General features: G+C 46.2%; 2 protein-coding genes across 3 annotated transcripts; one reads left to right on the plus strand and one right to left on the minus strand.

The window, feature by feature from the left end:
- Window positions 1-6,409: 6,409 nt before the first annotated feature.
- LOC125523764 (mediator of RNA polymerase II transcription subunit 11) lies at window positions 6,410-9,268 on the minus strand. Of its 2 annotated transcripts, XM_048688834.1 has the most exons (4): window positions 9,073-9,268; window positions 8,822-8,938; window positions 7,694-7,908; window positions 6,410-6,805 (listed from the first exon to the last, which is right to left on the minus strand). In XM_048688834.1, the coding sequence occupies exons 1-3, from the start codon at window positions 9,124-9,126 to the stop codon at window positions 7,732-7,734; spliced, it is 348 nt and encodes a 115-aa protein (XP_048544791.1). In that variant the 5' UTR covers window positions 9,127-9,268; the 3' UTR covers window positions 6,410-6,805; window positions 7,694-7,731. The 2 variants fall into 2 exon arrangements, with proteins under 2 accessions (XP_048544791.1, XP_048544790.1); XM_048688833.1 differs by lacking the exon at window positions 6,410-6,805 and having other exon boundaries at window positions 7,483-7,908.
- Window positions 9,269-25,839: 16,571 nt separating this feature from the next.
- On the plus strand, window positions 25,840-26,772 carry LOC125520454. Its single transcript, XM_048685381.1, has one exon. The coding sequence runs from the start codon at window positions 25,937-25,939 to the stop codon at window positions 26,579-26,581; it is 645 nt and encodes a 214-aa protein (XP_048541338.1). The 5' UTR covers window positions 25,840-25,936; the 3' UTR covers window positions 26,582-26,772.
- The last annotated feature ends 853 nt before the right edge of the window (window positions 26,773-27,625 follow it).

The following is a 27,625-nucleotide window of genomic DNA, read 5'->3' on the forward strand; positions in this document are numbered from 1 at the left end:
TCTCAATGGTGCGAGGACCCTAAAACAAAATCCGGTAAGAAATCGCATTTTTTAGAAACCCTAGATGCTCATTTGAACCTGGACAGGATCTCACCCGACTGGTGACTTCGTCGCCACTTGACGCGTACGAGCTCGATCCGGAATCACTCCATGAAACCATGGCCGCTAGCTTGCTTGGCGGCTGCGGCGGGCTGGACGGCGGCGAAGAGCTGCGGCGTCGAGCAGAGGAGCAAAGCAAGAAAACAGAGAGGGGAGTGAGCTGCGGGTTGTCTGGATCGGGGGGGGGGGGCAGACCGTGGTCTCCTTTAATTAATTCAGGTGAAATGGTGGTAGTGCGGGTTGATTCCAAGCAACGGCAGGGGGGTCTTTGCAAAATGCGACGCGCTGACCGGGTGCGCACCCACGAGTCCACATGGCAAGCTCGGATTCGTCAAGACTTGATTTGCACATCTTGAGCAAGTTCAGGGACTAGGTAGGGTCATTTTTCAAGTTGTAGGACCAAACCATCACATTGAGAGCAAGTTCTAGGACCCCAGTGCTTTTATAACTCTAAAAAAAGGCACAGTGGGCAGTGGATTACCAGGGCCTAGCTGACAAGCGTTGCACACTTGGTAGCTGCAGCTGCCGGAAGAGAAGGTGGCACATACATGCATGCTTTTCTCGCGGAGATCGAAAAGAAAACAAGTGAGGCACACATTTGTAGCTAAGATCCATGTCGGGGACGGGCAGGTGCAACGAGACCCGGCCCGGCCAGCGGCAAGGATGTGGATGAGTGTGTGGAGTGGCACGCACCGTTCTTCGATCGTTTCTGCAATGATTGACGTGTTGCTCCTGTGTCGTGACTCTTGACCTGACCTGAAACCTGCGGAATCTATCTATCTATCTATCTATCACGAGCAGTAGCATGGCACCACACCTCGGTGGAGTGGAGTCGTCCGTCCGTCCGCCCGTCACCGGCCCGGCCGCTTTTACCTATGCGTCCCGTGTCAGCTTTACCACAACAGTCAAGGGCAGCAGAACCCAACAGCACATGCACACGCCAGAGTCGTAAGACCTCTGTACCGAATGGTAACATACGTACACAGTTCCAAGCTAGCTTGATGATCTTGCCGCAACTTGGCCCGAAAAACTAGCGGCCTTGCGGTTGCAGTGCGGCCGCTGATAGGCAACTGCTGGGTGTTTTGAGCTGCAGGTTTTTACTGGAGAGGTAAAAGCACTCGAGGTACCCTAACTTGTGTAGAATGTGATGTTTTAGTCTTAAACTTGCAAAATACAACTTCATCATATCTCAACTTGTATTGGATGTGATGATTTAGTCCCCGGCCTATCACAGCTCGACAAGTGGCAGCCATGTGGCTGGACGGTCATTGCCCGCACTTATGCAAGAAACACCCTGCCATCTTTTCTAATTAACCCGCAGTACAGAAGAGCAAATGAATTAATTCCACTTAGATTTCAACCAGGAGAAGCACAGTGTTGATTGTAAAAAGGAAAATAGAAAAACAATGAGCAAGCAACATGCAACATTTTGAGTCTGTTTCTGGGATCAGATGATGGATCGATGGCTAGCGTCCGCCTTATTATTTAAGGAGCTACACAGGTGAGCTAGGTGACGAAGAGAGTTGGCTCGAGTGCTGCACCGATAGTCTTGACCGATCAGATGGCTGTTGGGCCGACGGTTCCCCCTAGACCTTGGCACAACGAGAGGGGGGCCATCCCTGCGGTCCCAACCATGACAGGCAGAAGTACGTGCAGTTTTTTAAGGAATCTGCATAATATTTTGTTATTTGCACATACAGTTTCAGGCAAAAGTTGAAGAAAATTAGTAATATATATTGCATAAATACAGAAGCATCATATATATTGCAACGAGCGTTTGCTTCAAATCCTTTTGGTAGAACCGTAGAGGCCAAAAAAGCTTTTCTGCAGAGACAATCAATATATGCAGAAATTGCTCGCCTTTACCGTGCACATGCTTGCAAGCTTAGCAGCTTGTGTGAGCTGGAAACTGACTTAGTCAGTCAGGCACAATTATGCAGCCGGTAAAAGGAACAAATAATGAAAAGAGCCAACAAGAACTCACACAAAAGCAGCTCAATAATACCAGGACGTCTTCCATCATTCTTTATATTTTTTACTCCATGTCCAAAATTACTCCATTTATTATTTGCCACAGAAAATGAAATCACAAAGTCACAGCAGTACATTCAGACATTTACTCCATCAACAAACAGGTTGGCCGCTGGAGATAGGTAGGTAATTAAGCAGCTTACGCGGCAACCGGTTCAAGCCAAGAAAACATGAGGAACAGGCCAGCGGCCAATGCACGGCCCGAGCATGGATGATAGTAAAGCATGGATGAAAATGCAGCAACGGTACCTGAAACTTCAGTTGCAACTTGCCACTGTAACTGTAAAATGCAACGAATGCGTCGAGCACTAGCACCCCAACCACGACTGGCTCGGGGCATCCATCGCAGTCATGGTGCTCGTCCCAGTAGCCGTAGCCGTGTCCCTTGCGGCCGTAACCATCGTCGATGCACTGACTACCAGCACGCCCAGTACAGCTAAATATCTTTTTTTTTAAAACGGAGGCAAAAGATTTGCCTCATTGATTAATTAAGCAAAAGAGAATTGTCCAGTTAATTAACGAAAAATCAGACGAAAACCGATACAGACCAACACAGCTAAATATCTTGGACATTTTGCACTTCACCTTGAGGTTGGGCCTCAACGAGGGGACCCGGACCAGCAAGCTTATTCTGCACAGCCTATGCCGATGTCTTTGTGAATTCTTTCTGGACTAGCATTTTGCTACTTTTTCATGGACTTACAAATACAAGTCTGGGATACATCGTCCCAGCTGCAGCAGGTATTCCCTAGTGTTTTTGTTCTCGATTCCATTTCCGTGCTCAACGGACAGTTTTCTAGTATTGATCAACAGCACAAATTGAAACACAGTGCTGACAGTGGGTTGGTGTCACGCTCAAGACTTCTCCCAACACCTGTAAGTACCACATCTACGCGAGTGGGAATTGAAGCGGAATTAATTCAGCTGCTCTCCTGTACTGCGGGTTAATTAGAGAAGACGGCAGGGTGTTTCTTGCAAAAGTGTGGGTGACGACCGGTCCAGCCACCTAGCTGCCACTTGTCGAGCTGTGATAGGCCGGGGACTAAATCATCACATTCAATGCAAATTGAGATATGATGAAGTTGCATTTTGTAAGTTTGGGACTAAATCATCACATTCTACGCAAGTTAAGGTACTTGAAGTGATTTTACCTCTTTACTGAAGGACAGGATAGAAATAGAGATGCTCTTGTCTTTGTCTCCGTCTCTCTTTTTTCTCTCAACAGGCTTTGTCTCCGTCTCTCTTCTCTTTCTCACCCCACCACGTCGTGAGGAGAGGAGAGGAGAGGACCACGGGCGCGCTGCAGGTCGCTAGTGAGTGCGGTGTGGCGAGCAGAGCAGCTGGTGAGTGGTGAGTGATTGACGAGTGAATCCCCGACCGGACTCGTCTTGGACCATGCATTTGTGGTGTGGTGGTTTTTGGAGCGCGGCCATGCATGTCTCCCCTGGCCCTGCCACACCCACCTGCGCCCAACTGTTTGGAATGGAATTCGGCCGCCCCAATCGATCGTGCTCTTGACCGACCGTGCATGAATTTATGGCATGTTTGGTTTCAATAAGTCACCTGACTTATAAGTCAGGTGACTTAAAACCAATGACTTATAATTCACGCATGTTTGGTTGTCACCTGACTTATAAGTCACCTGACCACACCTTCTCACTTTGTTTTTTAATGTAAAGGTGATGGGACAGCAAAAGGGTTTGACTTATAAGTTTTAAGTTGGGGTGGAGCAACTTATGACTTATAAATTGGGGTGACTTATAAGTTGGGTCCGTTTGGCAAAATAAGTCACTTTTTTCACTTTTCGACTTATAAGTTGGTGATTTATTTAAAACCAAACAGGTCCTTACCTTAGCTAGGATGACATGACATGTGATGTTAGTATGTTACCATCACAGTAGTCCGTATCCGCAAGTTTCATGCAACAAATGAGAAGCATGTATACATGTCACCCCGCATGGTATAGCAAATATATGGGCATCGACTGCACTGACCGACAATGGATAATAGAGCTTTCGTTCATTCTTTCTTTTAATAGATGAAAAGGCTTTGCCATTGCATTAATTAAGGAGAAGCGAGTGTATAAGTGGAGGACTGCCGTGTAAGAATCGCACCGGTGGTGGTTTTCGACGCTTTCGTGTTCGGAAGAGGAAGAGTCACACCGGCGTGGTACAAGTCCAAGTCATGGACATGGAGGGCTGCCATGATGATGGTGTAGCTGGAGAAAGGCCCGATGATGAACGGCGGGAGGAGACGAAGGAAGGGGACACAAGGAAGTGGTCCAATGGCGATTGCAATGGCCGAGTCCCCCATGATGAGTCATGAGATGATGGATGGGCTGCTAATGCTGCCGCCTCTCTCCGTGCCCGGTCTGTCTTGCTTGTCCTGCACGGGAAAGGGAGACAAGCGCACCAGCCCACTTGTGCGCTCCCTAGCAGACTTCCTGTAACTATGTACTGTAGCGGTGACTCTTGATGTTCTTCGAACCGTCGCTTGTAGATCCAACGGCCAGGAGATGCCCTCAAGGCATGATAGTGTTCATCCATGCCTTGTGTGTGCCAAGGCACCGGACTCGGGCTATGTGGTGGTGTATTCCACTCATAGTGTCTCTTGAGTACATATATGTAGTGAAACCAATCATGAGTGGCTCCGAGGTGCCCGTGCGAAAAATCGGGAGGTCTCAGGGGGACGGGGACCACCGAATTCTATCATCGGCATGATGCTGGACCAGAGTCGGCCGGCTGGATCCTCCCCCGTCTCCGTCCCCGTCCCCGTCCCACCGGCACTACTCGCTCCATGGGCATGGGCCTGGGCTGTTACCGTCAGTGTCACTTGAGCGGGAGCCACGCACGCATCCCTCGTTGCTAACTGTTGCACCCAAAGATAGCAGTCAAGCAAGCCTCAGATGGGCTGCTGGGGCTGGCGCGCAGCTGCAGCGTTCGGAACTGGTGCGTCTTGCGATACGGCATGGCGATGAACGAGGTTCACCGGGCAGGTTTTCCCTCTTCTTCAGTGCACCGCTTTGTTAATCTCGGATTCAGATGGTAGCATGACAACGGACTCAACTCGCTCAGAATCATAAGGCCGGGCGACCGGAACTCATGCAGATTCACAGATCCTGCTAAATGTTCGAGGTTTTCTTTTTGGTTTAAATGCAGAACTCGAATAATCACTGTTAAGGGGAAGATAGGAGATGGCTTTATAAACTACATCTATCTATCTACTCCCTCTGTACCGAAATACATGTCGTCATGTCGGAACACTGACGGAAATCACGTCTCGAAACCGCATCGACAACTTCACACGCATCAAAGATCAAATCAGGAAAAACCTGCATTCCAGATGAAGCAATCTACGCACTGTGTGTCTGTGTGCAACCTCCAAGACTCTAAAGTCTGGACATAAATTACAACACTTCCAGGATGTGTGCAAGGCATAAACCAAAATCTTAATGGTACTCTGCTCCTAAGACCCGTGAAATCTCGTGCATACAAAAACATGAAGGCCAAAAGCTCGAAGATGGTCAACCCATTTAGAGCGTTTCATATGGATTCAAGCTTCAAAGTTCTGCCCAACACTATGAGATGGCATAGCCAAAACGTGCAATGAGGCATACCTGATGCTCAATTAGCTGTTGGGTAATGATCCGGATGGCAAACCAACACAGCAGGGGACTGAAATAACTTGACGATGTCATATTGACAGTCACGCACCGGTTACGTTTTGTAAGTAAATAAGTTTCTTGGATGTTATGACCAATCTGCCACTGCAATAGTCTCAGTAGTACTACAGAAGAACTTCAAGCCCAACAAAGTGGAAACACAACTAAAGGATCTGAAATAGCTGTAAATAAGTTTCTTGGCTAGTACGTACTCCCTCCGTCCGAAAATACTTGTCATCAAAATGGATAAAAAGAGATGTATCTAGAACTAAAATACGTCTAGATACGTCCCATTTTATCCATTTTGATGACGAGTATTTCCGGACGGAGGGAGTATTTAGGTGGAAGGAATGTATCATTGGGTCAGAGCAGAATGTTACATGACACCTTAACAATCGGTTTCCAAATAATCCTGATTTTGCGACAACCAAAGGAGCAGCGCACACAGGCAGCCAACATTAGATACAAGAATGTTACTATCTCACATCAAAAAGAAATTGTTTCAGTCAGCAAAGGTTCCAGATTTTCATGCAACGTACAGATACAGGCATGGAAAACAATGGTTAAGCATGCCAAACAGTATGGAGCAATGTTTCATGGAAACTAAAAGAAGAGTTATCCAGTGGAACTAACTGATTGCAGTTCAGACACTAGTGCTCTAGCAACCAGATGGCAATAGGTTCAATTAAAAGGAATACATGGAACGAACAAGAATAACAATGCAACATGTGTAGTACTTCTATCTGTATCAGCGGCAGATACCTCACAAAGCATGTCATGCTCCCATTGATAATGGAGAGTAATCCATAAGAAAGCAATTTAAAGCAAACTCCTCACACCTAGTCAGGCATGTAATGCCAGTACACCACTGAGATGCTTGTCAAGTGCGTAAAGAGCTAGTGAGCTACAATAAACCAGTGCCATGGCTTCAATCTGCTGAATCTTCTTTCCCGAACCCCTAATCAAATTTCTGTTTGTCCAAGGTTTGAACTTCAAAAATACATCCCTTACGGCCTGATCACATGAAAATCAAATACAGAAAAAACCTACAGATTAGTGCAACAGGCCAACAGCAGTTCCTTCTGAAGATGAAGCAGCCTATGCACTGCTGCATACGGAGATGTTCTTGTGCAACCACGCTTCAGGTCTTTCGACATGACTCAAGAGACCATGACCAATCCTAGAGCTAGAGTAACATTTTGTACAACCTCCTAGATCAATCACTGAAGTCGAACATCACGGTTTCCAGAGTATGTTGAACAAAGCATTGCGCAGTTGCGCCCGGGCTAAGTAAAAGTGTAAATTAACACATTATTGTTTCCTAGTCTGGTAATTGCTTGTTAAGCTCCTAAGTCATGTCACATTTGGCAATGAATAGTGCAAAGAAGAACATGAAGATGATGATAGCCAAAACGTGCGGGCGCTGGAGCCAAACTTGAAAGAACATGAAGAGTCACACGATAGTCAAACTTCAAAGTTCTGCCCATTATAAAATGGCATAGCCAAAACGTGCAACGAGGAAAACCTCATGGCTCCATTGGCCATTGGGTAATGATCTGGATGGCAGACTTACACTATGGTGGTTTATCTATTTATAGGTATGCCTTGAAAGTTATAGCCAATGTGACACTGCAAGGGTGTCAATGGTACAGAAGAAGTTTGAAATCAACTAAGTGGAAACACAACTGAAGGATCTGAAATAGCTGTAAGACGTGATATATATGAAACAAACAGCATATGCAGCAGCAGTAGTTGAAATACATCTTCTTTCTGGGATATTGCAACTTATACCCTACATAATTCAGTCACTGCATTAAGCCATGGGACGCATGCGATATGTATAGCAAGAATGGAACATAAGATACTGGAGTTGGGGAAGCCACATGATGCTTTGGCACTAACCATTTCACTACCAGGCACTAGATAGCCAGTTAAACTAGCTAAACTTCATTGGTGCTGTGCTCAATGTTCAGTTGCATGGCATCCATCTTCTCAATCACATACTCCAGCTTTTTGCAACAAATCTCGTTAGCAATCCTTGCACTGTAGTCACACATCTCAAATGGCCGGTATTCACAAGCACTTTTTATTTCCTCACGCAATGTAGTTTGAATTTCCTGCTCCAGCCACAATATAGAATTAATTTATCATGCATCACTCATGGCGAATATAACATGTCAAAAAAAAATCAGAACTGAGAAAGTCATATGAATGCCATGGATTAATTGGTTCACATAAGGTCAGGGACAGGGCTACCTTAGAGGCATTGGGGTCAGTTGACCCCAATGAAATTTGAAAATCTTTCACTAATTTAGTACTAATCACTAACATTTATAGAAGGACGAACCCACTGCCATATATATGACCCCATCAAACTTCTTTTCTAGCTTCGTCCCTGCATAAGGCAAGTATTTTGGTGGAAGAAATGTATCATTGGATCAGGTCAGAATTTGACATGAGACCCTTAATGCCTCTAAGGTTGCACACAGGAGGGTGCACACAGGCAGACAACATTCAATTCAGAAACATCACTACTTGACATCAGAAGCACTTGTTTCAATGAGCAAAGATTGCAAATTTTCGTGCAATAGACAGGCATGTAAAATAATGGTTGAGCATGTCAACCAATATGGGGCAATGTGCTTCATTGGAAGCTAAAAGATGAATCGTCTAACGGAACTAACCGGTTGCGGTTCAGAGCACTAGCAGTCCAACAATAAGAAGGCAATAAGCTCATATCAAAAGGAAAAGGGTGGACACACAGAAATAGCAGTGCATCATGCATAGTATTATCAGCGGGCAGCAGGATACCTCGCAAAGCATAGCATCCCCCCATTGATAAGTGACAGCAATCCATCAGCAAGCAATTTAAAGCAAACTCCTGAAACGGTGGTCCCACATGTTCTGCTAGTATATAGCACCCAGATGCTTGCGGCAACAAATCCATCCATTCCCCCTGGTTTTCAAGGCAGGAGCATGGGGCGAAAAGATCTGCGGACGGGGATGGTGGATGGATGATGGGAGGGGTACCTTCATGTAGAGCATGAACTCGCGGCAGTGGGCGACGACGGCCTCGCCGCGGGGACCCTGCGAGTTCCCCAGCTCCTCCATGACCGTCCCCGCCAGCTCCAGCACCCGCACTATCCGCTGCACAGGAAGGAATAAACGCGTAGCCGCGTCAAAATTCAAGAACCTAATCGACAACCCAGAGAGAGAGACCGGGGGGGGGGGGGGGGGCGGGGCGGGGGGGGGGGGGGGGGTTGTGGGGGTGAGCGGCTAACCTTCTCGACGTGGTGGAGGCGCTCGAGCGAGCTGCTCTGGACCAGGGAAGACATCGCCGCAGGCGAGGATGGATGGCGGCGGGCTGGCCGTGGGGTGTGGCGGCGCCGGCCGACGGTGGGGAAGTCTGAGGTTTGGATCAGGGTGAGTTTTTTTTCCCTGAGGAAAGCCGATGAGTGAGAGGGCTGGCGGCGTGTTGGGCTGCCCTGTTTGTTTATGGACGTGTGTCTAGGGAGCGGCCGGCTGCCTCCCTAGCCGTCCAAGCGGCCGGCCCAAAATGAAAAAAATGTATCCCTTAAGAATCTATAAAGAATTATATCCAAAATCACTAATTAATGAGTATTCATTGCAAAGAACATTTTATTTTTTCAAGTCGTGACAAATGGCGCACATGCAGTATGCCACTTATCGCAATCCGGGGGTTTTCCTTTTTTCCGTAGATTCGTTTATTCAAAACGTTTAATCATTTAAATCGTGCATCCAAATCTCGAACCGTTTTCATCATAGGATTCCTCGTATAGAGATCTTCAAAACCAGATTCCATGTTGATAGGTTTTGACGAACTTTTTTTCATGAAAAAACCAAATCGGAAGCACGGTTTTTTTTCCTTTCTAAAAAAGGCACGCCCGTGCCTCTCGTGAAACCATACTCGTGCCTCTCGTGGAAGTAAAACCGTGACTCTCGTGGAAGGGAAAAAAGCAGCAAACACTGTTTTTTTTCGTTTCCGAGAGGCGCAGCCGTGACTCTCGCGAAAGCACAACCGTGCCTCTCGCGGAAGCAAAACCGTGACTCTCGCGAAAAAAAACAGAAAACACGTTTTTTCCCATTTCTAAGAGGCACGGCCGTGACTCTCGCGAAAGCACAACCGTGCCTCTCACGGAAGCAAAATCGTGACTCTTGCGAAAAAAATAAAAAACAGAAAACGCGTTTTGTTTTTCCCTTTCCGAGAGACACGGACGTGACTCTCGCGAAAGCACAACCGTATCTTTCACGGAAGCAAAACCGTGACTCTTGTGAAAGAAAAAAATGGAAAACGCATTTTATTTTTTCCTTTTCGAGAGGCACGGTCGTGACTCTCGTGAAAGCACAACCGTGCCTCTCGCGGAAGCAAAACCGTGACTCTCGCGAAAAAAAAATAGAAAACGCGTATTTTTTTCCCTTTCTGAGAGACACGGCCGTGACTCTCGCGAAAAGCACAACCGTGCCTCTCGCGGAAGCAAAACCGTGACTCTCGCGAAAGAAAAAACAGAAAACACGTTTTGTTTTTCCCTTTCCGAGAGGCACGGCCATGACTCTCGCGAAAGCACAACTGTGCCTCGCGTGAAAGCAAAACCGTGACTCTCGCGAAAGAAAAAAAAAACAGAAAACGAGTTTTGCTTTTCTCTTTCCGAAAGGCATGTCCGTGACTCTCGCGAAAGCACACAACCGTGCCTCTCACGGAAAAAAAAACCCTGACTTTCATGAAAGAAAAAATGCATTTTTTTGTGGAAAAAAAATCAGAATTTTTTTTTATCGAAAAGCTAAGGAAGACCGGGGGAAAACCAAAACCGAAAAAATCGTTTAAAAAGCTGAAAACGCATGCGGAAAAATATATAAAAAAACAAAATCCTGAGGGAGCATCCAGAGCACGACACGTGGCGAATGGCTGAGAGCGCGCCAAGTGGCGCTGATCATTGCGAGGCTCCCGAAGAAGCGCTCGTTAACTAGTTGCTCCCGATTATATCCCCCTAATTCATACGAGTACAAGCGAAAAAATCCCCCGAATTCATATAAGGGAATTCTAATTCATATTTGGAAACATACCATATAAACAGAAAAGTTATTCATGTGAATAGATGTAAACACATTTAATTTAAATTTTAAAATTTTAAAAACCATAATTTTAAACTGTGCATCGAAATTAAGATCAGTTTTCACCATCGGAATCCTCGCGACATGCTGTTCAAAACTATATCCCTCGTGGCTATGTTTTGATGAATTATTTTTAAGCAATTTAGTCCCTGTTTGGTGCAACTGCTTAACTGTCGATATGCAACTACCTCATAATCGACTAGCAAAAGGCCACGTGTGTTGCAACGAGAAAAAAAATTCATAATCTTCAATCGCCATGACCATATTTTGCTGCATCACCGAGATAACTATCACTGTCAATTTTGTGAAATCATGAATAACTTTTTAAATCCTGAACTTTTTTTAAACTCGTGAACATATTTGAAATTATGAACATTTCCAAATTCGTAACCACTTATACAAAGTTTCTAACATTTTGTAAAATCAAGAACATTTTTTGAATTCATGAACATTTTTTTGCAAACATTTTTTTAAAATTGTGAACAGTTTTTGAAAATAATCTTATTGAATCCGCGAACATTTCTAGAATTGACGAGCATTTTTTTGGAAATTGGTGAAACAATTTTTGGAATTCATGAATATTTTTTGATCTAAGAAGCATTTTTTGAAATGCATGATCATTTTTTGAATCATCGAACATTTTATGAATGAATAAACTACTTTGTAAGTCATGGATAGTTTTTGAATTTTTAGGATATATTTTTCCATTCATGAACATTTTTTGAATTGGTGAAATTTTGTTCAATTTTAATAACATTTTTCATACATGCACATTTTTTGATTTCCCAAAAATTCGTTTTCGAAATTTCAAACATATTTTGAATAAGAAAACGTTTTTTACAAATCACGCACATTTTTGAATCCTCAAACATTTTATAATTTCTTAATCATTTTATTTCAAAATTCTATTTTTTTTACTTTTCGGGACTTTTTTGAGGTTCCAAATTATTTAAAGTAGAAAAAACAAAAAGAAAAATTAAAAAGAAAAAAAAATAAAAAAACATGCCGCCCGAACCTGGGCCGGCCCAAACGAGCACGCTGCGTCTTCTCACAGCACGCAGAGCGCATTATAAGAGGTCCCTACTGCATGGGCCGCCCCAGGCGTGGGATTCCCCTTTGTAAAACTTTTTTTTATCACTTATAGATGGTATTGGTGTGTAATATTTTACAACTTTGGGGGCAATTTTCGTGACATACCACCGAAAGCAATAGCCCCCTTATTATTAGGTGTACATGTGCAACTTTTCATTTATGACACCTCCAAACCAAACTACCCATATGAGTGAAATGTGCAACTTCGTTTGCTGCCTTTACCAATGCCATGCCAACTAAAACTAAACATCCACAAATAGAAAGGGAAAAGAATTACACATTGACTATTCGGCAGATGACTAAAACAACAAACTAAGTTGCATATATCGCTAATAGGGTAGGTAGGGCAAGGTGTGCCAGTTGTGAAAAGTACACATGCATGAGTTGGAAGGGGGTTGCACATCTACCAGTAGGTAGTTGCCTAGGCAACAACTAGCTGCACATCATAAAAAGTTGGTTGTCATGGTTGCTAAGTTGCGTTCTCATAGGAAGTTGGATCATGCAGCTCCAAAATTGATTTTCAAAACAGTTGCATCGTATAGCATCAAAGTTGGCACCGAAAGTCGACTCATACGGGATCTAGTTTCAAAGATCTTGCCGCGAGGATTCCAACAGTGAAAGCGGATCCGAACTCAGACGCGCGGTTTGGAAGGCACTTTTTAAAATTTTGAAAACCCGAACTAAATGCACATACACATCCGTTAGTGTTGCTGCCTACATGAGCTTTGAACAGTACGTGACATGTAAAGCATAAAGATAAATCTAGACCCACATGCATGGGTGTGTGTGGAGGGGCAGCTCGAATCCCCGAAATAGTGCATCCGCACTTTTCAGGATTTGGCTGTGTTTATTCAGACGGAATCAGTCCCAAGGATTCTAAAAAGGGACGCTCATCCCACAAATTGAAAGAAATTGCCGCAAAAAAAGAGAATGAATTGAGTGTAATCCATGCAAAAACTGATCAAAGAATACTACCACCCTTAAAAAATTCCAAAGGACAAAGAATACAATGGAGCACCTCCACCATCAAATTGCACCCTTGTCATTCATCTTGCACGCATATGATGCAATTTTATCGATTCAAAATGGATAGTAGAGCAATCTCTCAAATGGCCATTGGATGTGGCTTGGGATTTATCGGCAAGAAGAATTGAAAGAAACAACATGAAAGTTGTTGGTAAGCACCACTGGAAGCCACCCGATGCAAATAGTATCAAAATCAGTGTCGACGATGCCTTCTCTAAAGCAAACCACCAAGGAAGTACATGCTTGGACTCAGAGATCACGAGGGGGGCTGATAAGGGTGCAAGCATTGTTGTATAATGCAGGTGCTAGTGCACTTGCACTGGAAACTCTTGCAACCAGAGACCGAGAGACGGCGTTCAACCCGCCTCCGACTTGGGATTTCACACGGTTGTTGTGGAAACTGATGCTCTACATCTGGTGAATCTATGGAACGATATGCCCATCAACCATTCTCAGGTTGCTGCAACGCTTCATGAAATTCATGAGCTTCCTGTGAATTTCAAAGCTTTCCAGCTCAAGTTTATGAAACAAGAAGCAAATGAGCATGTGCATCTTTGCGCGGAGCATGCAAGTCCGGGTAGAAGGATATGTCTATGGATAAACTTTGTTCCTAAATTTCTTATAGATTGCATCAGGAAGGACTCCAAACGTGCTTAAGGTGACAACATGTATAAGAGGTGACAACAAAGTATCGAGCCATGACCACCTCTATGCCAAGTTTTGATTGCATCACATTTTGGTGACAAATCACACAAGAACAAACAATCCAAAAACAATTAAACCTTAGTATCACCTCACATGGCTGTGAAGCACACATACCAACTCTATAGCAGCACAACACAACAAAGCGAAGTCCCAACACCACCTTACAGATGAGGGCACCAACTATAAAGCAGTGCAACACAACACAAAAGCTATTTGAGTTGCCTCCCAATATGCGAGAACCCATTAGTGTGTTATTGCTAGAGTACTATAAGGCAAGCAATGAGGCGTTTATTCATTGTCGTACCAAGGAACAAGTCTAGCGGCAAGAATGGAGCATGATAAGAAATGATCAAATAAAACTTGTCATGACCACCTCTTATACATGTTGAAGCATCAATATACAAATCATCAAATCCATGGTGATCTCTAGGACCAAATGCAAAATGGACTCTCTGGTGTTGGTTGCATGAAATACAACGAGTAAACTAACATAGGAATAGAGTCGTGAGACTATTCCATTGAAAACCACATCTATCTTTGAGATGCCGCCTCAAAATACACACACACCAACATCAAAGATTTTTGAAAAATAAACATTTATTCTTCTTGCCCTGATACCATATCAACCACCGGAGACGATGGGAATCAACGGCAACAAAAAGCATTGCCTCATGGGAAAATAGGTTTTCCTCTACTCTTGTAGTTTGATAAGTTGAGAAATAGCATGAGCTACATACTGAGCGGACAGATAGTTGGGCCCGCATTATCAGTGGCGGAGATAGGGGGAACCAGCATGGCCCTGCCCCCCCCCCCCCCCCCCCCCCCCCCCCTAAAATTAGTGATTTGCTAGTGATTTGCTTATGAACAATATACATTTAGTGATTATTTGCTGCTAAAACCTCTCTTTTTAATGTATGGCCCCAACCATTCTAACATCATCCCCCCTCCCTAATTAATTTTTTCTGGCTCCGCCACTGCGCGTTATGCCCCTGCAACCTCGCTCATATGGCTGATTGCCCGTGGTGCCCCCCTCCTGCAATAAGCGAGGTTAGGCACTACCAAGTCCAATGTGACGCCGACTAGTGGGGACGAAAGTCTTGATACCCCACCCACCGGCAGAGGTACACACAACTCTACAGGTGCATGCCATTACCCCCCCCCCCCCCCCCCCCCCCCCCCCAAGTCTAGAAATGTGCGTAGACCGGCGCGCCGGCGGCTAACACTCACCTTCCCTTTTCCCTCAGGTCGGCTGTGTCGATTACACGACGCACCGGCCGATTACGTTCTCTCTTCCTCCGCGACCACCGGCGGCGCATCACATGCGGTGCGCGCCCAAATTGACGTGTGGATTCTGGGCCGTGGCGGCACGCTACAGCTACTCAATCGATCGTGGCAGTGCCACGCACGCCCTAGGACGCAGGTACGGCGTGGCGCCAGCGTCCAAATGTGTTGCTTCTTGTCGATCGACGCCGTGCCGTGTATGGAGCGTCCGCGCTGGGCAGACGCTGTACATGGCTCGTGACGACTACGTGTACGGGCCACGGGACGGACAGTCGCGATCAAACAACTGTGCTCTTGTAAAGAGATAGGGATGCATATAAGAATACGGTTAGCACTGAGTAGTCGTCCGAAGAAAAAAAATAGAGAGATGTGTACATCAATATGGGATTGGATACAACGCGGTAAAATCAGGGTTCAAGTCCTGGTGCTCGCATTATTTCTGAATTTATTTCAGAATTTTCGGCGATGCATTTTCAATGGGAGGAGACGTTCCCGTCGACGACGAGGCGCCTATGATAACTTCGTAAATTTCAAGATGACATGCCGGCTCAGTCTCTTGAAAGTGCTCATAAGAATAGGGTGAGTGTATGCGCGTGTGTATGAACGTTTGTGTCTGTATTGATGTTAAAAAAACGAATGTACTATAGTCAGCAGCGATGAATGCAACGACACCATTCATCATCAGGGATTACGTGGGTGTAGGGTTGAGTTGCCGCCGCGACCCGCTCTCGCGGTCCATGCCTTCAGCGCCAAGATCCCTGGTATTGTAGGGGAGTTGGTGGTCAGGACTCAGGACATGCATGCATGCATGCAGCAGCGTCGCCGGTTCCTTCCTTGGCTGCTTCCTTCCTTCCCAAGAATCCCAGCTAAGATCAGATTGACAGACCCTCCTCCTCTGTCCAGTCCCAGTTGATGTACTAGCCGAGGCTTATCCTCAGCTGATCCTACCACATTCCATGAACCACATACGTACTACACTTAATTTAAAACAGCAGACCCGGCGGGCTGCGCATGAAGCCAAATCTGTCGACGGCTTGACCGGGTCGCGCAGCGGCGTCACCACACACGTCAGTGAACCCCGGCCCTGCCCTGCTCGCTTGACTGCTTCTAGACGTGGCCTAATCCGGGGCACATGGTCGCCGCATTGTTTACCCGGAAAAGCCGAGCGAATCAGCCGAGTGAGTCCGGCGCCATGTGGGCGTGGTTCTTCTTCCCTCCCGAAGATTTTGTGCTTCCGAAATAGTAGATCGACGATTCGAGGGCATGCACCTGCTCCCTACGGAAAGGAAACATTCGAAGATGGGATGTGAGTCTTTTCGTTTCACAGCAAATCGGTGGAATGTTTAACCATACTGCTTTCGGTCTCTTGCATAAATTTCAGAATCCTGCCCACCGGGATCGTCCGAAGGGAGGAGCATGAGCATCTCGTTGATCTGCGGTGCACATTTTTCAACTCGTAGTGTGTACTTTTGGGCATCTTCAACGACGACCCGTAAATTTTTTGCCGCATCCGTTTATGGATAGCGGAGACCAATTTGCACATATGGATGCAGGAGGCATCCATCCAACGCTGCCCGCATACATTTCAAGCCGGGTTTTGATCTAGCGGACAAAATTCATGCAAGCCGACTGATATTCATCAAAGTTCGGGAAAAAATAGCACGAATCATCCATACATAGCATGTAAATGAGTCTAGTGTCTCAAATTCGATGTCCAATAAGTTTTTCAACGGATCGTGTCGTCCCACACATATTGCCCCTTCAGCTTCATCCAACAATATGTGTAAGTAAATGGTCATCCCTCTATCGTGTGGTACATCACGACAGCACGTACGGGCAACACAATGTGTAGAGCAACACTGAGTGAATGAATGATTCAATCAACATGTTGAGGAAAAAGAAGCAAAACTTACGATCTCCGCCTCTGCCGCGTGCAATGACCACATTGTCTCCAGCCGAGCAACTACATGACAAAACTAGGTGATGATGGACTGGATGGCGTACCATCCATATGATAATGACCGCACATTGCGATCATGGATGATGTGCATGTTGTAGGGCGCACTTTGCTTTCGTGCGTGAAAGGATCCATGTACTTGCTGCCAGAATGTTCCCCCTCTGCTCTTGCCTACAAATTCCGTGGATACGGCCAACCACGCATTGCATAACAACTCATTCTCCATGATCGGGTACCCTGCCATCCTTCTTACTCTGAAAAAATGACATGGCGTCCGCAAATAAGCTCAATGGAATTTGACTGAACACCTGCCGGGCGTGGCGGCCGCCATGGAAGTCGTTGACAGGGTGACGGAGTGTACCTAGGTACAAACTGCTCCAGAGTGGACAACACCATCGTAAAAGGCAAGCAGGTGCGTCCGTGCTTGTTGCGAACGTCCGACAATGTCACAATGCCTATGTGGCAGACGAAGAGGGTATAGTGGCGGCGGTGGAGATGGAGGTTGTGTATGCAAAGTAAGGGAGAGAAGTGGAAGAGTGGAAGAAAATGGGACTGGGAGGGCGGATTCAGTGCGCCTAGGGTGGCAGAGTCTAACGTGGCTGCTGTCCGGACTCCCACAACCCCTCTCCCATTTTTGTCTCCACTTTGCAGGAGAAAGTACGTTCGGACTGCCAAGCGAACCGATACAGGCCCGCGTTGGATAGCTTTTATGGTCCGGACATGATAATCCGGACATATACAGAAAGTTTGAGGGTCTTCTTAGGACTTCATAACGCGGACCCTCAAACCGCCGCATACGTCCGGACCGCACGGAGCATAGTTTGCAAAGTGGTTCGGACGTTCGCTTTTTGGTAAATCCGAGACAAACTTGGGGGAGCTTTGCCGAAGACCAACACAAAGTCTCCACATGGTCCTACTCTTCTCTCTCTCTCTCTCTCTCTCTCTCTCTCTCTCTTCACATGCATGATCTCATCTTGATCTCTCTCTCCTCTCAACCCGACACCACACATGCATGATCCCCTCTACTCTCTCTCCTCCTAACTGGATTAATTTGTGAATAAAGTTGGATGACTCTCTTCGGTATCATGTCTACGGGCCACGTCTGGACATAAAAACAGGCATTTGCCGTCTCTATTCACGGGTCAGCGTTGGAGATGTCCTTACATGACTTTCAAGTTCATAACATTTACTACCTCCGTACATTTGTTTATAGAGGGGGTGCTTTACATGATGTGCGCGTGATATATCTGTGTAGTATAACATTGGCTGGTAATATATGTGTATAAATTAAAGCGTGTGGCTATGTCTCAATCAAGTGACCTACTCCCTCCATTTTCAGAATATAGTGCATCCGCGCTTTTCGAGGTTCAACTTTAACCATAAATTTAAGCAACGAGACTGACTGCGGCGGGAGAAAACATTATATAATTAAAAACTTCTTTTGAATACGAATTTACTTTTGCTTCCGCCGCAGTCCATCTCGTTGATTAAATTTATGATCAAAGTTGAAGCATGGGAATAAAGGAAGCACTATATTTTAAAACGAAGGAAGTAGCATATAAACAAGAAGAAAAAAACAAAAGAAATTTTATGCGGATCCTCACATAAGATCCTATAAATATAACATCGACTAAGATTTGATTAAATCTCGGTCGACCGAGATTTAGCAATCCTATAAATTAAATGGTGTTAATTCAAGTTTTGTTTCTCGGGGCCGAGCTATATGTATATACGAGGTGCACATAAAGAAGAGATAGACATCACGTTGAGGACACTATAGGCATACGTAGCCAGACAGGTCGATTTTCTATTTGACCTGTAGTTGCGTCAAACAAGAGATGTGTCAGCTGAAGCTAGCAATTAATGGTGGACCTTCTTAACATGAATGATGCAAATCACTCCCATAAAAGCAAGACAAATATGTAGCTTACCCAAGTGTAATTGAGTAGCTTTCGACCTTTATGGTTAACTGACATAACAAACAAGATATAAGATATATGATGTATTGTTGGCAAAGAACAATGAGCAAAAGCATACATATATGAAACGTTTCGGGCGCATTGCGGGCTCATTTCCATTTGAATACCGTGGATTGTGATTCACTATCAAAGATTGTGAAACAAGGACGGGGAGATTGTTTTGAGGAATGATTCACTAGACAGTGTCGTAGGAAATCATCTTGTGGAGGCCGGATGGTGCTTATTAGTCTAGTGTCAAGGAGTCTATGGTTTTATGACGTCCATTTTTTAAAAGATGTGCTTCTTTGGGGAATCTGATTATCATCCAGAGAAATATTGACTAGCAAAATGGAGCATCTTATTGTTGACCAATATACCAAAGAGGGTTGGGCATTGAAGATTTAGACGTTAAAAACTAATTTCTGCTTCGTAATTGCCTTCTTAAACTACCGACTGGGGAATATAGCTAGCAATCACTTGTGCAGAATAAAGACTTGGGTGGCAGCTTACACCATATGTTTGGTCAAAGTCAAAGAGATAGAATCTTGATTTTCGAAGAGTCTTATGAGGGCCTGGGAACCTTCTCTACTTTGGCATGTTTCAGGCTAATAACGAAGAATGGGTTCACCATGTGCGGGCGTGTGGTGAGCAATCTCTAAATCTCTATTACTTAAAAAAACATAAGGTTTTCATTTCATTTTTCTTTCCATCACCCCTTCATTCAATCTTCCATGTATATGATAACGAATCATCTTAATTTACTTACCTTCTGAACCAATTTCACTTTAATTTACTTATCAAACTTCTAATCAAAATATAAGGTAATTCACGGTCAGAATTTGATGAACATTTATTTACATAATTGCATTATTATTGACAGGTAAATCACAAGCTAACATATTTGAATATTTATATCCCGTTACAACGCACGAGCATTGTTCTAGTCATTAAAAGGAATGGAGAGTGGGTTCTATTTTGGGGAAGATAAAACGGCTTGATTACACCCTGTTATGTACTGGATATCTGACACCTGGTCACACATTTTTGGCTAATGGCTTTGTGGGGCCGCATAAGTCTCTCCGGTCTTTCATACCTGTAGGGGTAGCAACAATCTTTTTGTTCATTTGGTTGGTTAGTGATGATGAAGTTGTCATTGACAGAAAATACTAGATTTTTACCGAATGTGTTTCTTTTGGTAGTCTAACCAACACCCAAAAGAACATTGTCTAGCAAAATTGAGTATCTTATTGTTCTCCAATAGACCATAGAGGGTTGGGCATTCAAGATCTGTCCAACATTCCATGTACTCCCTCCGTCTCAAAATCCTTGTCTTAGATTTGTCTAGGTACGAATGTATCTAACACTAAAACATAACTAGATTCAACCGTATTTAAACAAATCTAAGACAAGAATTTTGGGACAGAGGGACTATATGATAATCAATCACCTTAATTTACTTACCTTCTGAATTAATTTCACTTTAATTTACTTACCAAACTTCTAATCAAAATATAAGATAATTCACGGTCAGAATTTGATGAACATTTATTTACACAATTGCATTATTATTGACAGGTAAATCACAAGCTAACGTACTAGAATATTTATATCCCGTTGCAACGCACGGACATTGTTCTAGTTGTTGGGGAACGTAGCAATAATTCAAAATTTTCCTACGTGTCACCAAGATCAATCTATGGAGTCATCCAGCAACGAGGGAGGAGTGGATCTACATACCCTTGTAGATCGCGCGCGGAAGCGTTCATGAGAACGGGGTTGATGGAGTCGTACTCGTCGTGATCCAAATCACCGATGATCCTAGCGCCGAACGGACGGCACCTCCGCGTTCAACACACATACGGAGCAGCGACGTCTCCTCCTTCTTGATCCAGCAAGGGGGAAGGAGAGGTTGAGGAAGATGGCTCCAGCAACAGCACGACGGCGTGGTGGTGATGGAGCTGCAGTACTCCGGCAGGGCTTCGCCAAGCACTATGGAGGAGGAGGATGTGTTGGAGAGGAAGAGGGAGGCACCAAAGGCGTGGGGTGAGAGGCCCTCCTTCCCTCCCACTATATATAGGGAGCCTAGGGGAGGCGCCGGCCCTAGGAGATCCAATCTCCTAGGGGGGGCGGCGGCCAAGGGAGGAATCCCTCCTCCCCAAGGCACCTAGGAGGTGCCTTCCCCCTTTGGGACTCTTCCCTTCCTTATCTCTTGGCGCATGGGCCTTTTGGGGCTGGTGCCCTTGGCCCATACGGGCCAAGGCGCACCCCCTACAGTCCATGTGTGCCCCCGGGGCAGGTGGCCTCACCCGGTGGACCCCCGGGACCCTTCCGGTGGTCCCGGTACAATACCGGTGACCCCGAAACCTGTCCCGATAGCCGAAATAGCACTTCCTATATATAATTCTTTACCTCCGGACCATTCCGGAACTCCTCGTGACGTCCGGGATCTCATCCGGGACTCCGAACAACATTCGGGTTACTGCATATACATATCCCTACAACCCTAGCGTCACCGAACCTTAAGTGTGTAGACCCTACGGGTTCGGGAGACATGTAGACATGACCGAGATCGCTCTCCGGTCAATAACCAACAGCGTGATCTGGATACCCATGTTGGCTCCCACATGCTCCTCGATGATCTCATCGGATGAACCACGATGTCGAGGATTCAATCAATCCCGTATACAATTCTCTTCGTCAATCGGTATGTTACTTGCCCGAGATTCGATCGTCGGTATCCCAATACCTCGTTCAATCTCGTTACCGGCAAGTCACTTTACTCGTACCGTAATGCATGATCCCGTGACCAGACACTTGGTCACTTTGAGCTCATTATGATGATGCATTACTGAGTGGGCCCAGTGATACCTCTCCGTCATACGGAGTGACAAATCCCAGTCTTGATCCGTGTCAACCCAACAGACACTTTCGGAGATACCCGTAGTATACCTTTATAGTCACCCAGTTACGTTGTGACGTTTGGTACACCCAAAGCACTCCTACGGTATCCGGGAGTTACACGATCTCATGGTCTAAGGAAAAGATACTTGACATTGGAAAACTCTAGCAAACGAACTATACGATCTTATGCTATGTTTAGGATTGGGTCTTGTCCATCACATCATTCTTCTAATGATGTGATCTCGTTATCAATGACATCCAATGTCCATAGTCAGGAAACCATGACTATCTGTTGATCAACGAGCTAGTCAACTAGAGGCTTACTAGGGACATGTTGGTGTTTATTATTCACACATGTATTACGATTTCCGGATAACACAATTATAGCATGAATAAAGACAATTATCATGAACAAGGAAATATAATAATAATGCTTTTATTATTGCCTCTAGGGCATATTTCCAACACTAGTCATTAAAAAGAATGGAGAATGGGTTCTGTTTTGGGAAGATAAAACGGCTTGATTACACCCTGTCATGTACTGGATATCCGACACTTGGTCACACATTTTCGGCTAATGGCTTCTTGGGGCTGAATAAGTCTCTCCGATCTCTCATAACTGTAGGGGTAGCAACCGTGTTTTTGTTCATTCCGTTGGGTTGTAATGATGAAGTTATCTTTGACGGAAAAGACTAGATGTTTATCGAGTGTGTTTCTTTTTTGGTAGTCTAACCAACACTGGAAAAAAACATTGTCTAGCAAAATCGAGTATCGTATTGCTCTCCAATAGACCATAGAGGGTTTGGCATTCAAGATTTAGATGATAAAAACAAATGCCTACTTTGTAAGTGGTTTTTAAACAACTGAATGAGGACGGGATATAGCAATCACTTATGTGGAATAAATACTAAGTCGGCATACCACGCTACCTTCAGTCATAGTCAAACCGGTGGACTCCCATTTTAGGAAGGGTCTTATGAGGGCCAATGGGACCTTCCTTTGGCATGTTGAGTAGATGATGGAGAGTCTGTTCGGTCGTGGGAAGATAAAATGACCCGATTACATCCGGTCATTCAGTAGATATCTCGGACTTGGTGCAAACTTCACCTAGGCTTCAATAGATGTTATAAATGATATGCAATTGTTTTTTTTTTTGAGAACCATGCATACACTATGCGATGGTAGTAATATACTCCTCAACCATCTGTTGCCTTACTGCATCATGCACGCCTGCCACCACTTTGTGATCACCTGATGCCCTTGTTGTGGCTGCAATCTGGTGAGCCAGCTCGTTCTGAGCTCTGTTAGTCACCCTGATCTCAAATCTTTGGAAGGCATTTGAGGTTTCCTTTATGTCAGCTATGGTTGCACAGCAAGACGACTTGCAGGAATCCTCCGAGAGCAAATTCCGGCCCACTGCAGCGCAATCCACCTCCAGTATTATAGGTCCCCCATAAACGTTCGACGGTTCAGACATTCCCATCAGTACAGCAGCTGCCTCTGCCTCTTCTACCGAGCTGCACTGGTTCAGTCGGCGTCCGACAGACAAGAGGACAGAACCCCGATGATCTCGGGCTACTGCTCCTCCCCAAGTATCCCCTGAATCTTTAAGAAAGGCCGCATCACAATTGATTTTTACATACCCAATTGCAGGAGCTAACCAGCGATTATTTTTCAGGGGTGCAGGCTTGGGTGTGCTCTGATCAAAAAGTGTGGTTGCTTGCTTTCTATGAGGCATATTAGCTGCCTGTTCAGCCGCTAGCAAATCTTCGCCCAGTCTGAGTAGTTGATGCACTGCTCTCGTGACAGTATCCTTCCCATCCCCATGGATGGTGTTGTTCCTGAGGCTCCAGGCTTTCCATAGTATTAACAGGATATTGCTTCTGATTCTAGCTAATTGTGACAGAAGGAGGTTCTGAAGCCAATCCTCTCCCGTTCGTCTGAACTCAACTTCCTTGGGGATGTCCCATTTAACTCTCATGGCAGCTCTCAACGCCCTGCTTCTTGTGCATGAGACAACCGCATGGAACTCATCTTCACTTTCCATTCCACATAAATCACATATATCTTCCTTCACAATGGTCCTTCTGAAGGTGTTGTGTTTTGTTGCCAAAGTTTGGGGTCGCCACTCTCCACCCAAAATTTTTTGTTTTCTCTGGAATGTTTGCTTTCCATATGACATCCCAAATGCTTCTGTTCCTGGGTTCACTCGACGAGCTAGAGGGAGCCTCCCTTCCATTTCTACTTAGAGTGACGCCAAGTTTGTAGGCGCTCCTGACAGTAAAGACACCAGACTTTTCATAGTGCCAAGCCACACAATCCTCTACTTGAGCAGAGGGGATTCGGATTTTGCAGATTTCGTCTGCATCAAAAGCATGAAAAATTCTCCTTATGAGGTCGATGTTCCATTCCTTTGTGTCCGAAAGCATTAGTTGGTTGACCCATCTCAGTCTGGAGCGGCTTATGAAATGCGCAGTTTTTAGGCCTTCGCCTCGTGGAATCCATTGGCCCCTCTCAATTTGGATACTAGAACTGGCCGTGGAATTCTTGTTAAACCTGAGCCCGGTTGTGTGTGTTAACATTTTCATAAATGAAAGTTAGGAGTGATGCTCCTTAACTCGAAAACCTCCACCTCAAAGTATGTGACACATTGTTTGGCTCATGGCTTCGCGGGGGTGGATAAGTCTCTCCGGTCTCTCGTATTTGTTGGGTAGCAGCGGTGTTTTCATTTGGTTGGGTCGTAATGACGATGTTGTCTTTGACAAACAAGAAAAGATTCTTACCGGCTGCATTTCTTTTGGTAGTCTGACCAACACAGAAAGAAACATTGACTACCAAAAATGGAGTATCTTATTGTTCTCCAATAGACCATAGAGGGCTGGGCATTCAAGATTTAGATGATAAAACCAAATGCCTACTTTGTAAGTGTATTTTGTGGACGGATATAACAATCAATTGTGCGGAATAAATGCTTTGTCGATAAATTCCACCACATGCGTGCAAGTGTTGTTCTTGTGTATCAATTGGTTGCAAACATGGGTTGTACCACAATGGACAAAACATGCATGAGGAGCCGATGGAGTTATTACCAGAAATTTTGTATCCCTGGTTTGGGTGATGTGCATGTAATAGGTTGCCCGCCATTTAGATATGTGTTTCATCACTTTTTTACTCCCTCTATCTCATAATATAAGAACAATTCTGACACTATACTAGTGACGGAGGGAGTACAAGAGGCTAAATCATGTCTTGGGTGTAACTGTAATGAGTGGTTGTAATCGTTTGGCTATATGCATCAGATCAGAGGTGGGGGTAATTTTGTCTCCACTGAAACAACATGCATGATGAAACGATGAGTGATTTTGTAGTGGGTTGTTACTATTTTTTTTAAAAGGGAAAAACAGACAGATGGTTTTTTACATGATTCTCCGGCAGGTCATTCTCTGAGATGGCTGAACGGCCCAACCTGAACGCGACGTGACCACGGTCTCCAAGGTGGATACTGACAGTGATCCATCCGTCTCTTCCCAAGGTAAAATGGCGCACGTGCCGGAATTCACGTGGGCTCTTCCCTCCACCCAAAACGGATTCGTCTCGCCGGCCGTCTCCATCCGTTGTCCGTTCCCCTTCCCAGTTTCCGCCGAAGGTTCCTCCGATCGTTCCGGGCAAAGTACAAAAAAGTTCCGTCGATCTCGACCTCCGGCGCGGCGGCGCTCCGGCGAAGTGGCCCCGGGGCCGGGCCCAGCCGGGCGCGCACGCGCGCACGTGGCGCGCGCGGGTCCACAGGTTGGTGGGCCGCGACCTAGCAGGGACGACGGATCAACGACGCTTCCCGGAAGGTGGAAAGCGTCTCACGGGGCCGGTCAGACGAGCCACCTTCGAGACCGCGACGCGCCGGACGATCCTGGCCGTCCGTCCCGCGTCCTTGTCGATCCGACGGCTGGTGGACGCTGTGGCGCTCCGTTGCGCTATAAATCGGACGCCGCTCCGCCGGTCTCGAGCTCCTCCTAGTAGCTCCCAAAGACGCAAGAAGAGCTGAGCTGAGCAAAGCAAAGCAGACCAGAGCGCTCCCCTCCGGCCGGCTGACCCGCTGCCATGGCGATGAGTGACACTGGCTCGAGCTTCGCCAACTGGACCGACGACCTCTACCGCTACGACACGCCCAGCCTGGGCGGCGCCGCGGCGGACTCGACGATCGTCGCCGCCTCCGCGACGCCGACGAGCCCGGCGTCGGCGGGGTCCGGCGACGGGAGCCCGTCCCGGGCGGCGGGCGGGGCCCTGGGCCCGCGGGTGGCGGGCAAGCCGGCGGCGAGGAAGCGGGCCCGGGCGTCGCGCCGGGCGCCCGTGACGCTGCTCAACACGGACGCCAGCAACTTCCGCGCCATGGTGCAGCAGTTCACCGGCATCCCCTCCGCCCCCGCCGGCCCGTTCTCCGGCACGCCGGTCATCAGCTTCGGCGGGGCATCCGGCTACGGCTTCGCGCCGCCGCAGCAGCAGCAGCAGCAGCAGCCGGCGGCCGCCCTGTCCTTCGACCACCACCACCTCCACCAGCGGCAGCAGTACACCGGCGCGGCATTCGGCTACGGCGGCAGCCACCTGCAGCACTCCCTCTCCGGCGGCGACGCGTTCGCGCACGGGCTCGGCGCCGCGGAGGACCGGATGCTCCTCCAGAGCATGCAGGCGGCGCAGATGCCCGGGGCGCGCGCCGCTCACAACAGCGCCAATGGCTACTTTGCTTGATCGATCAAGTGATTATTAACTAAGTTACATGCACGGAGTGAAAGATTTTAGAAACGCGGAGAAGAATTGGCGTCCGATCGAGCTTCTGTTTGAATTTCTTGGCTTGTTTGTTCAGGGTAGTTCATCCATCACATGGAGCGCTATATGTAAATATTTGAACGGATATTTGGATTTTGCCTGTGATTTTGTCACTCTCGCGCGTCGCTCGTGCGGATTATGATGCGCATTAATGGGAGAAACCGATGGATCGCTTGCATCTGTCAAAGTGATGGGAAGTGATCGGTGGGTGGATGGATGGATTGTTTTACAAGCAAGGTCTCGCGGCCACGGCGTGGGCTACGTTGCCGACGGCATCGATTGGCCGGCGGAGGAGGACGTGGGCCCCGCCGGCGGTACGGGGACATAATTGCATGCGTGCGAGCGTGACGAGATGGTGACGATCGGGGGTCAAAGTCAGACTTGTCATGCTGCGTGCAAAACAAAGTACTTCGTGCTCCAAACACTCGTATGCTCGCATGCTCCAACGATCAAAAACTCAAATTGAAATGTTTCAGAAAACTCTAAAAAAGACAGTGGACGTTCCCAAAACATGTGCCCACGTCCTCTACAAAGTTCAAACACAAATTCGAAATACACACAGAGAAACAAAAATGACAAATTCAGGATGAATAGTGTGCCAAAAAAGGCAAAAGCAAAACACCAGGGTTTCACGTTTGGATTTGCCTTTTGATTTCTCAAAGTGCATTTTGGTTTTCGATTTGACCTTTTTAGGGATAATAAGTAGGCACATGTCTTGAGAACATTCTTAAAAATTTCAGTTTTCTCTTGAAATATTCAAATTGGATTGTATAAAAACGGGAGCATGTGAAGGTTGGGAACACTAGATATTCTCCCCAAAGTTCTGCTCTATTCTATTCTTTTCTTTGACGAAAGAAGAAACTGCTACCAATTGTACGTGTAGATGTGCCCAGTTGGCTTTAATTCGGGATGAGGTTGTATAATTGCACAAGGACCACCGGTGCTCTCTTGGGCACTTTGTACCAC

This window comes from Triticum urartu, chromosome 7, assembly GCF_003073215.2.
Source record: "Triticum urartu cultivar G1812 chromosome 7, Tu2.1, whole genome shotgun sequence".
Classification (NCBI taxonomy): Eukaryota; Viridiplantae; Streptophyta; class Magnoliopsida; order Poales; family Poaceae; genus Triticum; species Triticum urartu.